Source organism: Poecile atricapillus, chromosome 2 (assembly GCF_030490865.1).
Source record: "Poecile atricapillus isolate bPoeAtr1 chromosome 2, bPoeAtr1.hap1, whole genome shotgun sequence".
Lineage (NCBI taxonomy): Eukaryota > Metazoa > Chordata > Aves > Passeriformes > Paridae > Poecile > Poecile atricapillus.
Genome location: NC_081250.1, coordinates 2,608,611 through 2,622,986, shown reverse-complemented (window position 1 = coordinate 2,622,986; position 14,376 = coordinate 2,608,611). Strand labels below are relative to the sequence as shown.

General features: G+C 44.7%; 1 protein-coding gene across 28 annotated transcripts in view; it reads right to left on the bottom strand.

Annotated features, from left to right (window-relative positions):
- Positions 1–14,376, bottom strand: part of OBSCN (obscurin, cytoskeletal calmodulin and titin-interacting RhoGEF) — a 174,059-nt gene that overhangs the window by 141,525 nt on the left and 18,158 nt on the right. For all 28 annotated transcript variants that reach the window (XM_058831609.1, XM_058831612.1, XM_058831598.1 and 25 more), the window contains exons 5-10: positions 11,824–12,126; positions 10,507–10,773; positions 9,341–9,616; positions 4,961–5,233; positions 1,688–1,963; positions 557–832 (exon numbers count right to left, since the gene is read on the bottom strand). In XM_058831609.1, coding sequence (XP_058687592.1) covers positions 557–832; positions 1,688–1,963; positions 4,961–5,233; positions 9,341–9,616; positions 10,507–10,773; positions 11,824–12,126 — 1,671 coding nt within the window. The remainder of the gene's footprint in view (positions 1–556; positions 833–1,687; positions 1,964–4,960; positions 5,234–9,340; positions 9,617–10,506; positions 10,774–11,823; positions 12,127–14,376) is intronic.

Genomic DNA, 14,376 nt, shown 5'->3' with positions numbered 1-14,376 from the left:
ACACAACTTCAACATCTCTGGTATTTTTTTAGTGCTCAGACAGGACATGGGCCTTTGTCATGCCTGAGACAACACATCAGCCATTTCTGAGAAAAATAATCCTGTGCCTCAGGATTTCAGCTTATTCCCATCTCCACAAGAAATCCATTGCTTTATTGCATAATTTAATGGACAAATAAATACCAAATCTCATTTGCCACTGGGATCCATGTGGAAGCTTTGCCCATTCTAGGAGACCTGTTCTCCTACTTCTTCCAGACTCATTTTTCCTACATATCTGGGAGACAACCTTACCTTAACCCTGTAAATGACAATGGAATGGAAACTTGTCTATCTCCCCATGACTGGGAAATCAGAAAACACCAAGGGGCACTGAGGGGGATTCATCCCATGGATGAAGATGTCCAGCTGTCAGCACCAGTGTGACAGTGAATGGGTGGTTGGTCTCCATCACTACTCAAAGAGGATTTAGGCTACACAGACACTGGAGCCTAAAGTGAGGCACTTTTTTCAGTAGTAAGGGACCTTTCTGTGATGAGAATGAACAATCTCCCACCTGTGACATCGATCCTGAAGGTGAGTTTTTGGCCAGCAGCCTCACAGGTGTACTCCCCAGCATCTTTCTTCTCCACCTGACCCACCACCAGGCGACGAGATTTGCCCTCGCACTCCACCTTGAACTTCTTGCTGGAGGTGATGAGTTTGCCATCCTTGTACCACTTCACCTCCGTTTTCTCCTGGGCCACCTCGCAGCTCAGCGTGGCATTTTCTGACAGAGCAGCTTTCACCTCTTTCTTCACTTTCTCCTTGTTTGTAAACACAGCCTCTGTCTCTGTAAGGAAACCCCAAAAGTCACACACAGCCTTTTGCAGTCCTTTTCTCTGGTTTTTAATCAAGTTTCTCCTATTTCACTGTACTTGCCCTAACAGGTAATATCATGATGGGCCATTAGTGCAAGAAAGCACCTTCATCTCTGTTTTGCTAAGAGGTGAACAGGAATGAGAATTTTATGGGAATTCTGAGGTAATGCTAAAAACTCACAGTTTTAGGACAGATTTAAATGTAGGACTTGGAGCACCAGCTTGCATTGTCTGAGCCCTCTCTCCTCTCTTTTTCTCTCCAGTATCTCTCCAAGATTCCAGTGAATCAGAAGGGAACAGAACCTGTATCCTCATGTCCAGGAACCATATGTTTCTGCCTATTTGGGACAATTCCATTGTTCTCCATCTAATCATGGAGTGGTTTGTTGGAAGGGACCATAACGATCATCCCACTCCAACCCTGGACCCTCCAATACATGGACAGGGACACCTTCCACTAGATCATGTTGCTCCAAGCCCCATCCAGAGTTTAAGGGGTGGGATCTAATCAGAGCTCTTCAAACACCTTCCCCTTTATCCGTCCCTCTGCTACGCCCTCACACTGTTTTCCCATGGGAGTTTTTCTGTGGACATGCCAGCTAATTGTGAGAGGAGAGGGAATTTTCATCCTTTCCTATCATTTTTTTTTTTTTTTTTTTGTGGTCACAACCAGTCATGGATGCAGAACCATGTGTATAAAATCTTGTTATGAAAGCTGCCCAAAAAAATTGAGTATGATGGCTGAGATCTTTCACCCCAGGCACACTGTGAGATAATCCTCAACATGGAATTCTCCTTTACCTTTGGAATTCCTGGCATTTTCTCACCTCTGACTTTGACTTGGAATGTTGTTCTGTCATCCTTGGTTTCACAGGTGTAGCTGCCTTGGTCTTGCTGTGTCACCTTCTTGATGATGAGCTTGCGTTGTGTCCCCTGGCAGACGATTGTTGTCCTCTGGTCCTGCTTCACCTCAGTCTGATCCTTCCTCCACACCACGGCCCCGCCCGCAGCTGACACCTCACACACCAGCTCCAGGCTTTCAGAAGGACTGACTGATACTTCTGGAGTCGTTTTGGGCTTGTTGACAAAAGTAACAGCTTCATCTGGAGCGGAAAAGAGAAAACAATTTATGCCTTGCTGCCGGTTTATCTGCACAAAGTTAGGATACGGCGATTATCGATCGTTATTCCATTATCACACACAGTTTATGCCACTCTGACAGATGGTGCAAACCCCTCTGATCTTCAGATAATTGCTCTCAATTACAGTGAAATACCCTTCATCTGCCCTACATCCTCCTGGATCTTTCAAATCAAGCTGAGACGCCCTCAAGTTGCTCACACTTCATTTACCACTCCTTGATTCTGATGTCAAGCAAGCTCTGGGGGATGCCTGTTGATGTCTGAGCACAGAAACAACTTTGAAAACACCTGGGAAATCTCAGAAAATCTACTTAGAAGTGATGAGGACCCTTTTTTAAATGTTTCTGAGCCCATTCCTGCAGGTTGTTGTTCACAGTATCAGTCCTACTGGATTAATTCTTCTCCATGGGAGAATCTCATGGATAAAATATTCTCCAAATTCAAGTTAGGAGAAAGCTCTAAGCAACCTGGTCCAGGGGAAGGCATCCCTGCCCCTGGCAAGGAGTTGAAAGGAGATGGTTTTTAAGGCCCTTTCCAACCCAAATCATTCCATAATTCTATGAATATAGGAGTCAATATTCTCATATCTTTTGGCTGAAACTGATCCTCCCAGCAGAGAACTCAGAACTGCTCAAACAGCTCAGCTGAGGTTCCTGCATGGATAGTTCATCTCAAACCCTGCTGACAGCACAGGTATGGGCTGTGCAAACATAGGGGATTTGCCATGTAAGCAGCAATAATACAACATTTTAATCAATTAACACTCCTTGCAAGTGTCTTTGTAAAAGTAAAAGTGAAGGCAATGAAGTGAAGGCAGAGACCTTGGTGTAAAACTGTGAGCAAACCTCCTCAACACACCCTGTCCCTAAGCCAAGGAGCAATATTTGATGGGCATGTCAGGTATTTCAGAGCTTTCCTTCCATCAGGGCAGCCCTGGCCTGAAGAGCAGGCTGAGGGCTGTCACTTAGAGCCAGCCTCAGCTCAGGATTGCATTTCTTTCAGCAGCAACTGTTGCTTTCAGTCACTGAGTACCCCAAGGATAATCGCCATGCCAGGCAAGCATTTAATTAAAATTTGCATTCATTAGGACTGACATGTTCTTCAACAATTAGCTGACCAAAGCAGGGTGGTCCATCCAGATTCCTGCTGTTCAGAGTTTTTGGGGTGTCTTATTACTTTCAAGGCAGATTGATTCCCTGCCCTGAGACCACCCCCTGAGGGTGCAGGGCAGCTTCTCAGCACTCTGGAAAATTTTTATGGTGACACATGAAACAAGGAGGAAGCTGCCCCAGCTAAAGTGTTGCTAACAGGTTGTAACTCAATCCTTGTTCAGCAAAAGTTTTGTGAGGATGGGACAAGGGATAATGGCTTCAAATTCCAGAGGGCAGGGTTAGATGGGATATTAAGAATAAATCCTTCCCTGTGAGGGTGGGCAGGCCCTGGTGCCCAGAGCAGCTGTGGCTGCCCCTGGATCCCTGGAAGTGTCCAAGGCCAGGCTGGATGGGGCTTGGAGCAGCCTGGGATAGTGGGAGGTGTCCCTGCCCATGGCAGGGGGTGGAACTGGAGGGGTTTTAAGGTCCCAACCCAAATTTTCTGTGATTCCATGATTTAGCAGAGAACAGTTTTCATTTCCTGAGCCATGTGATGTTTTGTCTCAGGAGTTACAGGTGAGATTCACAAACCTGCCCATGGCCAGCAAAAAGTTAATACCAAGCTCAGGCCATCCTGCAGGCTTCCTCTGTACCTGACACTCAGAAAAAGGCACAACCAGAAGACTTCTAAAATCTGTCTTAGACACCTCTAATCAGACACTATAAATCAGATTGCACAAATTGCCTTTTGAGGGGTCAGTTTGGGCAGAACCTGGTTGGCTCTTTCAGACCAATTTTTCAATGGGTAAAGTCAGGGACTAGAAATTACTCTCCAAGAGAAACTGCACAATGTTGGATTCTCAGGAGAGAGCTGGAGGTGAGATGCAGAGTGAATATCTGAGTAAACACCAGCTGGAAGCTGGAAGTACTCCCTCCAGCTCATTAAAGCCTGCAGCAATCCCTCAAGACAAGTGCTGTCCAAAATTAATCAACTTTGCTGAGTCTTTAGCTAGCTCATGGACAGCATCACCGTAACCTGGATATTCTGTTACAGGTCACAAGCACTCAGTGGGGACTTCTCTTGAATTGCACTGTACTGGAGACATGTCAGGAGAAGATTTCAGGAGATTTTAAGGATTTTAAGGTTTCCATCTTAAATTTAGGAGCAGGTTAAAAGTTAGTCTCCAGGCACAAGCCAGAAAACCCCATTTAGAAGAAAAGTTCCCACAAACATGCAAGTCGAATCAGCTGAATTTCACAGATATTGAGTTTCACAGATGAATTCTTGTGTCATTTTATACTCTGGCTCCATCCTGGGCTGGAATGCAGTGGTGACAAGCATTTCTCTTCTGGGCTTGACCTGACAACCACGTGCTTTGTGTGATGGGCACGTGACACGGACTGATGGAGTCGCTTACTGTAGCACAGGGAGTGATCCCTGAGATCACAGCGTCCTTTGGGAATAGCAGGAGATGTTTAATTAAACAGGAATTAAACTTGTCAAAGGAGGGCACACGGCTCTCACAGAAAGATTTTGAACCCCTGGCTGAGGTAGTCCTAAGATGATGCACACCCTGAACTAAAAGAATGCCAGATGTGGCTGCCAGCTGTTCAGACAGCATCACTTTTGGGTTGTGCTCCAGCCCTAGAAAGAGCTTGAGCTGACTCAAATAAATCACAGCATTGTTCTATTATTTTCCCATACTCTGGGTTTGCACCAGGATCACAACAAGGGTCAGAATTTCTGAAAGTGTTTTGCAGCCCTGGCCCAAAACGTCTGTCAATTTATAAGGTAGGATGAGCCTAAAGAACAAAATCCTGCATTTCTCACACAGACTCTGATCTCACACTTGCAGCACAAACTTACCTGAGACTTTTAAATCAAAAGTAAGGGTGTCATCCCCTATTTTGCAGGTGTAAGTTCCTTCATCTTCTTTTGTCACAGACGAAGCCACAAGCTTGTGCAGTTTTCCTTTGTCTTCCATGGTGAATTTCTTGCTGGCTGTGATTTCCTTCCCATTTTTGTACCACTTCACCATGATGTTGGCTTCAGAGGTCTCAGACACAAATTCAGCCTGTTTTCCAGCAATGGCCTTGACAACTCCTCCAGTTTTCTCTTTGTTTATGAAGTTTGCAGGTGCTGAAACAAAACACAGACAATAAAAATGTACATTGACATCTACATTAAGTATTCACTTATCATAACACCAAATCTATTTATTTAATTATGGATCTAATTGCTAGATTCCAAAGCAGAATCAAATTTCCAACCATATTCCTTATTATCCTGTGTCCAAAAAACAGAGAACATAGACAGCACAAGAGGCTGAGTCAAGAAGAAGAAGTCCCAGGATACAGAGCTTTAAAATAACATTTTAAAGAGACATGAAGAAAGAAATAAACTGGAGGTAAAGCCAGGAAGGTTATTTAATCATTATATTGTAACCAGCTGGCAAATAAACTGACTCTAGAAGAGGTTAAAATATAACCTCTTAAATATAATTTAAATTACATAAAACTAATAATCTGTATGGATATCTCATAGGACCAAAATGAAAAGAAATTTATTCCTGGAAATTAACTGGAGCATAGAAAATAAACAATAAATCTGGCATCATATTAACATGGAGTGAAATAATTGAGTCACCAATTGCCTCAAAGCTAAAGATCAAACCCACACCAATATCTAAACTGAAACCACAGTCCCACTGGCCTTTGGGGGAAGGGGCAAGGGAAAGGGAAAAGGGGGAAAGGGGGAAAGGGGAGAAAGGGGAGAAAGGGGAGAAAGGGGAGAAAGGGGAGAAAGGGGAGAAAGGGGGAAAGGGGGAAAGGGGAGAAAGGGGGAAAAGAGGAAAAGGGGAAAAGGGGGAAAAGGGGGAAAAGGGGGAAAAGGGGGAAAAGGGGGAAAAGGGGAAAAGGGGAAAAGGGAGAAAGGGGGAAAAGGGAGAAAGGGGGAAAAGGGGGAAAAGGGGGAAAAGGGGGAAAGGGGGGAAAGGGGGAAAAGGGGGAAAGGGGGGAAAGGGGGGAAAGGGGGGAAAGGGGGGAAAGGGGGGAAAGGGGGGAAAGGGGGGAAAGGGGGAAAAGGGAGAAAGGGGGAAAAGGGGGAAAAGGGGGAAAGGGGGAAAAGGGGGAAAGGGGGAAAAGGATGAAAAGGGGGAAAGGGGGAAAAGGGAGAAAAGGGGGAAAAGGGGGAAAAGGGGGAAAAGGGAGAAAAGGGGGAAAAGGGGGAAAAGGGGGAAAAGGGGGAAAAGGGGGAAAAGGGGGAAAAGGGGGAAAAGGGGGAAAAGGGGGAAAAGGGGGAAAAGGGGGAAAAGGGGGAAGGGGGGAAAGGGGGGAAAGCGGGGAAAGGGGGAAAGGGGGAAAAAGGGGGAAAGGGGGAAAGGGGGGAAAGGGGGGAAAGGGGGAAAAGGGGGAAAAGGGGGGAAAGGGGGAAAAGGGGGGAAAGGGGGGAAAGGGGGGAAAGGGGGAAAAGGGGGAAAAGGGGGAAAAGGGGGAAAAGGGGGAAAAGGGGGAAAAGGGGGAAAAGGGGGAAAAGGGGGAAAAGGGGGAAAAGGGGGAAAGGGGAGAAAGGGGAGAAAGGGGAGAAAGGGGAGAAAGGGGAGGAAGGGGAGGAAGGGGAGGAAGGGGAGGAAGGGGAGGAAGGGGAAAGGAAAGGGGAAAGGAAAGGGGAAAGGAAAGGGGAAAGGGGGAAGGGGAAAGGGATGGGCACTACTAAGACATTCCTTCCCCTGCATTACTGAAACTCAATCCACAGGTTCAAAGTAGTGGGAGGAAGAAGAGGGACAAGAGTTCATTCAATCCCTTTTCCCTTCCTCAGAAAACCAGAGTGAAAACCACAACCAGAGCAGCCCAAAGGAGGCATCTCAGATGTCCCTTGTCACCACAGGAGGCCACGTGTCAGAGGGTGCCTGGCACATGGAGCTCAGGGCAGTGCAGGGACTGTGGTGACAAATGGCAAGTGCCATTCTGGCTGGTTTGGGCAGGTGGCCCAGGCAGTGACACGGTGGCCATGGCACAGTGGCCCCTGGGCAGGCACGTGATGCCATTTACAGCTGACCTGCTCCTCAAATGATTCCCAGCTCCCCATGGATGATAAAAGGTGGCAATAAAGGGAGGAAAAATGGTGATAGAGCATTTTTGAGGCTCAGCCCACAGGGGTGAGAGGTAGCAAAGGTGATTCTCCAGGAACCAAGCTGTAAACAGCAGACATTTAAATTGTTGGAAATGCTACAAAATCACAGCTTGTCAATGCAGGTTTTAAAATAATAACATTGATCACTCATTTGGTAGCCACACCACAGTGATAAACACATGGAAACATCCACCAAGTTATTCAATTAAATGTGGATAGAACTGCCAGCATGAAAAATGATGCTAAAGAGGAAGAGCAAGAGAGAAAAAAATCAAAGGTAAGAGCAGGTGCAAACTGTAGACAGAAATTCCTCTATATTTAGATTAAGTCACATTTTAAATTTTTTTTGGCTCTGTCAAGTTTGCTCTTTGAAACAACCAAACAAGTTGTTTCACATGTGAAAAAACCCCATTCTATTCTCAAGCTTTGTTATTTCTACAGAGACCAAGGGGGGTGAGGTGCCAGAAGATGATGATGATGAAACCCCTCAGACTCCCTCTGTGCAGAAACAGTGTGATTGTAGCTGGGAGGAAGGTGGGAGCGAGCTGTGGGACAAAACAAGGAAATCAAATGGCTTTACAGAGTGAACTTGCCAGTTCAAAGAAAAATAGGCACTGAAATCCCCCCAGTCTTGATGGAAATGATACAAAGATTAACATCTTTTATATAACTTTAGTCAGAGGTTTTGTTCGCCCTTGCCCAGGGGGAAAGGAATTGAATTTTCTTTTCAAAGGACTGTATCACCACTCGAGGCCTGATGAGCTTAACATCTCAACAGACTGGGGGTAGCACAGAAGATACAAAAAAGATAACAACCATTAATGACCATTAATGAACATCAACTCCAGACATCACCCCAGCATGGTCAGAGACACCTGGTGTCAGAAAAGATCAATGACAGAACAGAGAATGAGACCCTAATTAGCACTGAAGGCAAAGGGATCAATAACCAATAGCAAACCAAATAATCATGTTCATAATTTGGGCCCAATGAGCATTGAACCAATTCATTTCTCCAGGTGTTGACAGTATAAGTATGTCAAAAATCCAGTAAGCATCACATGTGATGGAATGATTTTCTCTGCACAACTTGGTGCACATCCTGGACAGAAATAAAGTGATGCCTTGATTCTCTAACGCTAAAAAAGGTTGTCTGAGAGTTTTTGGTTCTCTCTCACTGTCAGAGTCTGACAACAGGCTGGAGTGGCCTGGAGTGAGACCGTGTGCTCTGGAGCTCAGCAGATGATCCATGTGAGGAACAGTCTGGGGAGAGAATGGTGCTTTTAGGAAAAACCTGGTCCCTTGCAAGGCGGACACAGCTTTGCTCTAGTTCAAAAAATCTTGCACAGATGGGAAGGCTTGCAAGAAGGAGGCTTAATGCTGTTGGTTTAATGGTAAAGGTAGAGACTGCCATAAAGGGAAGAATAGCCAAAAAAATAGGGCAGCTGTAAAACAGTGCTGGTTCAAGAAATCTCAAAATAAAGTGCCATCTTGGTGTTTTTTCTACACATCTGAACACCTTGTAAACAGGAAGGGGTTAACCCCTGGAAAGGTCTAGTCGTATCCACCCCAGTATTGACAGAAAAGAACAAAAAATATCCTCAAATATTAAAAATAATAACAATAAAAAACCCAAAACAAAACAAAAAACCCAAACAAACAAATAAAATTAAAAAAAAAATCCCACAATGCCAAGATGATCTTGTATAATCAGAACCTTAATCAGAGCTGAAGTCTCTCTTCAGTGACTTGCCTGATGTCACACAGCAAGTGTGGGACAGACAGGGGATGTCCTGTGTCATGTCCTGCCCCTGGGGCTCGATTTCTTCATCCCAGGAGCACTTTTCCCTACCCACCGCTCACCCTCGCCAAATTACACCTGGAAATTACACCAAATTCCCTGGAATATCAAGATGCCAACTGGAGTGAAAGCACAGCTCTTACCACTTTGTCAGGTGCTGTATTTGCTCATCAAAATAACCACATCACCAAGGTTGGATGTTGATGGGCAATCACCAGACTCCCTCTGGGGCACTCCCTTTGTGTGCCTTGATGGCTCCATCGGTTTAGGGCAGGAACATCACCAGTGCAGAGCATTCCCAGGCAGTCACTCACCTTTCACTGAGAGCTGGTAGAGCATTTTATCCCCTTCACAGACACACTCATAGACTCCAGCGTCCTCCTCGGCAGCGCTGCGGATTTTCAGGATGTGCCTCTTCCCCACAGTTTGGAACTCGTATTTTTCACTGGCCTTGAGCTCCTTCCCATCTTTCATCCACTTCACGGTGGCCTCTGTGTCTGAAAGCTCAGCTTGGAGTTTGGCTTCCTCCCTCAGCCGAGTGGAGACTTTTTCTACGTCTTTGCTCTTGTTGGTGAATCTCACTGCAGCTCCTGCCAGGACAAGAGGCTTTGTTATTTCGAGTTACGTGATAATAACTCATCCCTGATACAGATCTGCTGTAGTCTGTGAGATCTCTGATGAAATTAGGTCCTGTTCCTGCCCTCACATTCATGTCAATTCTGTGCATTCTTTCCCAGTTCAGAAAACATGATCTGTTTTTATTGCCAGAGCCACCAAGAAGAAAGAAAAACAACACATTTTTCCTACTGATAAATAATATTCTAAACATGTTTCTGCAGAGATCTTCTCCTGAGCCAGACACATCCTTCCAGAATAAAGGATTCATTATGAATTCATTATGTTTTGCCCTGCAATATGGTAGGTACAGATGTTACTGTCATTTCATAGAGGAAACCTTGATCTTAAATCAAGTTCCAGCATACTAACTTATATATCCCACACATAGCAGACTAAAAAACCTACAAGAAGAGCTTTGTTAGCAATGAATGCTCTTTTACTTTTGAAATATTATTACAGTCAAAGAGACTGGTCAAACCTAGAGCTGAAATTACAACTTAAAAGTAAATTAATGGCAGATTTGGTGACAGAATCCACTGACAGATGGTGGTGAACGGCATCAATTTGACAGAAATTCCTGAGCTGATGTGAAGCAATCTAGTTCAGACACCACCAGCTGGCCAGATCAGCTCACTCTGAGCTGTCATGTGAGGTCATTGCCAGGACACACATTAACCACATGACACAACCCCAGGTGCTTCCCACGCACCAAGGAAAGCCTCCAGCCCCAGTTTTAGTCCTCAGGATCCCAGTGCTCCTGGGATGAAGAAATCCAGCCCCAGGGGCAGGACATGACACAGGATCCCAGCCAAATTGGGACCCCTTGACTTGGAGAAGAATGGATAGCAATGACAATAAATACCTCTCACTCTCATCTTGGTGCTGGTCTCAACGTCACTGGCAACAAATTTCACTTCTGCCCCATCATCTTTCTTGGTGACATTTTTTATGACCAGGGTGTGAGTGGTGTGGCTTCTGTTAATGATGTGGGTCTCACTTTCCTGTAAGGCTTTGCCATTCAGGTACCAGGTGCCGGAACATGTCTTGGTCAGATCAACAGTGAACAGGGCATCCCCTCCAGGTGCAACTTCAGCTGTTGTCAGGGGGTTTTTCACAGCCAGGACGGGTTCTAGGGGAGAACAACACACCTCTGAGAATGAGACTGTCATGCTGGAGGATACCTCATCTTAGGAACCAAATTGCCAGGGCACACAACATGAGAGCATGAGAATAAATTAACATGAGAATAAATTAACGCAGCCTTATACAATTCTCATGCACTGAAGGAAATGCACAGATGGTCTAAAGGATTTGTTTCCTTTAGTTGCAGGTAACTGACCTCTGGAATCTTATTTTTGCAGGTCTAGAAAAACAGACGCATTTTACTGATTTTCTTTATCCCTAAAACGTGTAAAGACATAGGCCAGAAATACCCAAGACCCCTACAAACGTGCTGTTTATTGAATAGTCAATATTATTCTTAGATTTCAGAAGGAGGAATTTCTAGATATCCCTAAGAGTCAGTTCTAAATACTCAGTGAGGACAAGGATGACACAATTACAAGGCACATTATGATCAAAGTTTGTGTGGTTTTTCAATATCTGTACAGATATTTTCTAGTGCAGTGATTCAAAGGAAGAAATACCATTTCACCCAATGATTCTATGGGCACATTGGTACCCTAGAAATAAAGCAAAACCCCTGGATTTCTTCTAGAAACTCTTAGATTAAAGAGAGGCTGGCTACAACTTGGTTTTCATGATGGTTTGATCACCCATAAATATTCTCTAGGTGCAAGATCGATACGTCATGTCTATATATTGAAAATATACCATAAGAACATCTCAATTTTTCTTTTCATTGCAGGTGCAGAAGAAGCATTTACAGGTTTAAGGTGCATAGCAGGGAGCTCTGCCTCTCCCACAGCCTGATGTGGGATATTGGAATATAAACACACCCACAGCCCTACCCCAGAAACCCCACCACCATCCCTGGGGTGGTTTTGGACTTTTTCCTTCCTCCCTTTGGTGAAGGTCAGTGATTGACATGCAGCAGGAGAAACAGAAGTGAAGGCAAAGAGGATTTTCTGGGCTATTGCTCCACCCTCAAAGTCGGGGGAAATGTTTTCAAAGCACCCACGTGTCCAATCGCCCCATTTTGTGCCGGTTTTGTGCTCACCGAGGTGCAGGCTCCCAGGGAACTCCAGGTAGGGGCTCTGGCCGTAGGCGTTGACCGCGGACACTCTGAACTGGTAGTCAGCCTCTTCTGGCAGGTTGCTCACGGTGAGCTCGGGGCCGGGGACGTGGGACTCGTGGCACCTCACCCAGGTGAAGCCGGTGAGTTTCTTGCGCTCCACGATGTATCCGTCGACTGGAATGGGCCGGTCCATCCTCGGAGGGGACCATGCCAGTGTCACTGAGGTTTCTGTTTTATTTTTCATCACAGGGTCAGCTGGGGGTTGGGTGGGAGGTTTTTTGGGAGCTGCACAATGGAAAGAAATTAAACAAAGCAGGGCAGTGAGTTACATCAGAGTGGAAACGCCGAAACAGCTTACACTGGACTAAAAGTTCATTTTGCTTAATAAACCTCCATAAAACAGATGTGAGATGGAAAAGCAAGAGAATGGATGGAAGATGCTCTGGGTCTGCTTCACACAAAGATCACAGAATCATCATCATCCCAGATCAAGTCCAAACTTTGCTGTCCAATACTGGTATTGCACAGGTGAACATATGTGATTTCTAAACAATATTAAAACTGTCAACACAATCAGAGAGTCTTCAACAAACATTTTTTAGGCTTAAATCTTCAGTGCTGGATACAGACCCACACTTCTGCCCTTCACAGCTCCTGGACAATGCCAACCAACACACAGCTTCTTATTTTCACCCGGAAGATGGGTAAAACCATCAGCAAATTTGTTCAAATCTTTTAAGATATATGGGGAGCTTGGCTTGTCACCCAGGCTTGGATGTTCTCTGCAGCCTCTTTCATCTGGGTATCTGTCCTGCTCCTGAATTTTATGCTACCCCCACTCAGAAAATGTAACTTTGTCTCCCAAGAGTGATATCATTTGGGATCTTTGTTTTACTAATTTATGCAGAACCAGCTTTTGAGATTGGGGAATTAACTTCAAAAGGAAATGACAAAGACGTGTCCTCACCATGAGAACCTGCTATTGAGGAGATGTGGCTATTTTATGGAACCTGAGGTTACAAACATGTTCCTGCAGGTATTTGCATAATTAATATTTTTTTTCACCCTTTCATTCCTCTTGAAGCCTTTAGAGAAGGCCCAAGTGCCACCAGGATTATTCACTACGTGCTACCACTGATATGGTCAAGAGGAATTATCTGATGAGCTCTAGTTACACCTCTACTGACCTGGCACAGGATTAATTTCATTTAATTTTGGCGATCTGAAAGGTGTCTGGGTTAAGTCAGTCAACCGAACTCCAGCTGATCACTCCATGTGAGCCCATGAGCAGCACACTCAGGAGCAATGAATCCAACCCAAAGAAGGTGTGGGAGGAGGGTGAAACAATCACAGTGGGCATACTCAAGAATTCCTGACTGTAGATGGAGTCTGTTGATGAGCCTAAACTAAAAACTGAGCTCTGGGACAAGTGATCTCCTTTCTGCCTCAGTTTCCCCATTTTAAAACAGGCGTGGTAACAATGCAGGACGACAAATAACACACAAATATTGCCTGTACATTATAAAAGATACCAGAACAGCCACCACCAATCTCACTCACCTAATTGAAAAATACGTGGACATAGTACACAGGATTCTCCAAGCAGTAAATTTGATACGCACAAAGTGTAAAAATAGGAAATCTCAACGCGATATGCTTTTCCTTCCTTACATAAATAGACACAGAAGTGTTTTGGGGTGCACAGTTACCAGCCTGTCAGTAACTGCTGGTCACAGATGTCAAAGGTCCCATTAGGGTAACATTAAGCTGAACACTAAGCCCTGGAATGAAATCTCTTGACCTTGCCATCAGAAATGGTAATGCAATATTTTCTTCAGCAATACCTGTTTGCGGGAAGGCAGCTTCTTATCATTTTTATTCCATGAATCAACACTTTCTTCATCATTTAAACAGCAGAGTCTGAAATCAAACTCGGCTTTATTGTTCCCATTGCACAGGTGCTTGTTTGGATGTTACAGTTTTACAAGCACCTTAAAAACTGTCACAAAGGCAAACGTGACATTTTCCTTATTTTTTCATTTTAGTTCAGTGGCATCAGAATGGCCAAACCAAGTTTAGATAACACAGCAGTTATATATCTTTTAAATAAAAGATTTCTTTTTGCCACTGACCGATTGTAGTCGTGGGAGAAAAGAAGAATTAATCTTCCCAAATTGTGACTGCAGTGGATGATTTATTCATATATGAACTGGAACTGCAACAGAGCCAGAAATCATATGTATTTTTGAATTAAGTAAAGCAGATTTTGCCTGGGAAATGCAGTGTCATCAAAACAATGCCAAATAAAATTAGGCAACTTCACCAAAATTTCATTTCATGTCCAGTCTTGATGTTGCACCTGCTGCCACTGCTCTGTCAAGTGAGATACATTGGTGCTATGTTCTTTCCCCAGCACTGCATTTACCCAAATAAACCACGGATGCTCCATCCCTGGACAATTTAATGAAAAATGTCCCTGCCCTTGGCATGGGGTGGAATGAGATGATCCCATCCAACCCAATCCATTCCGTGACT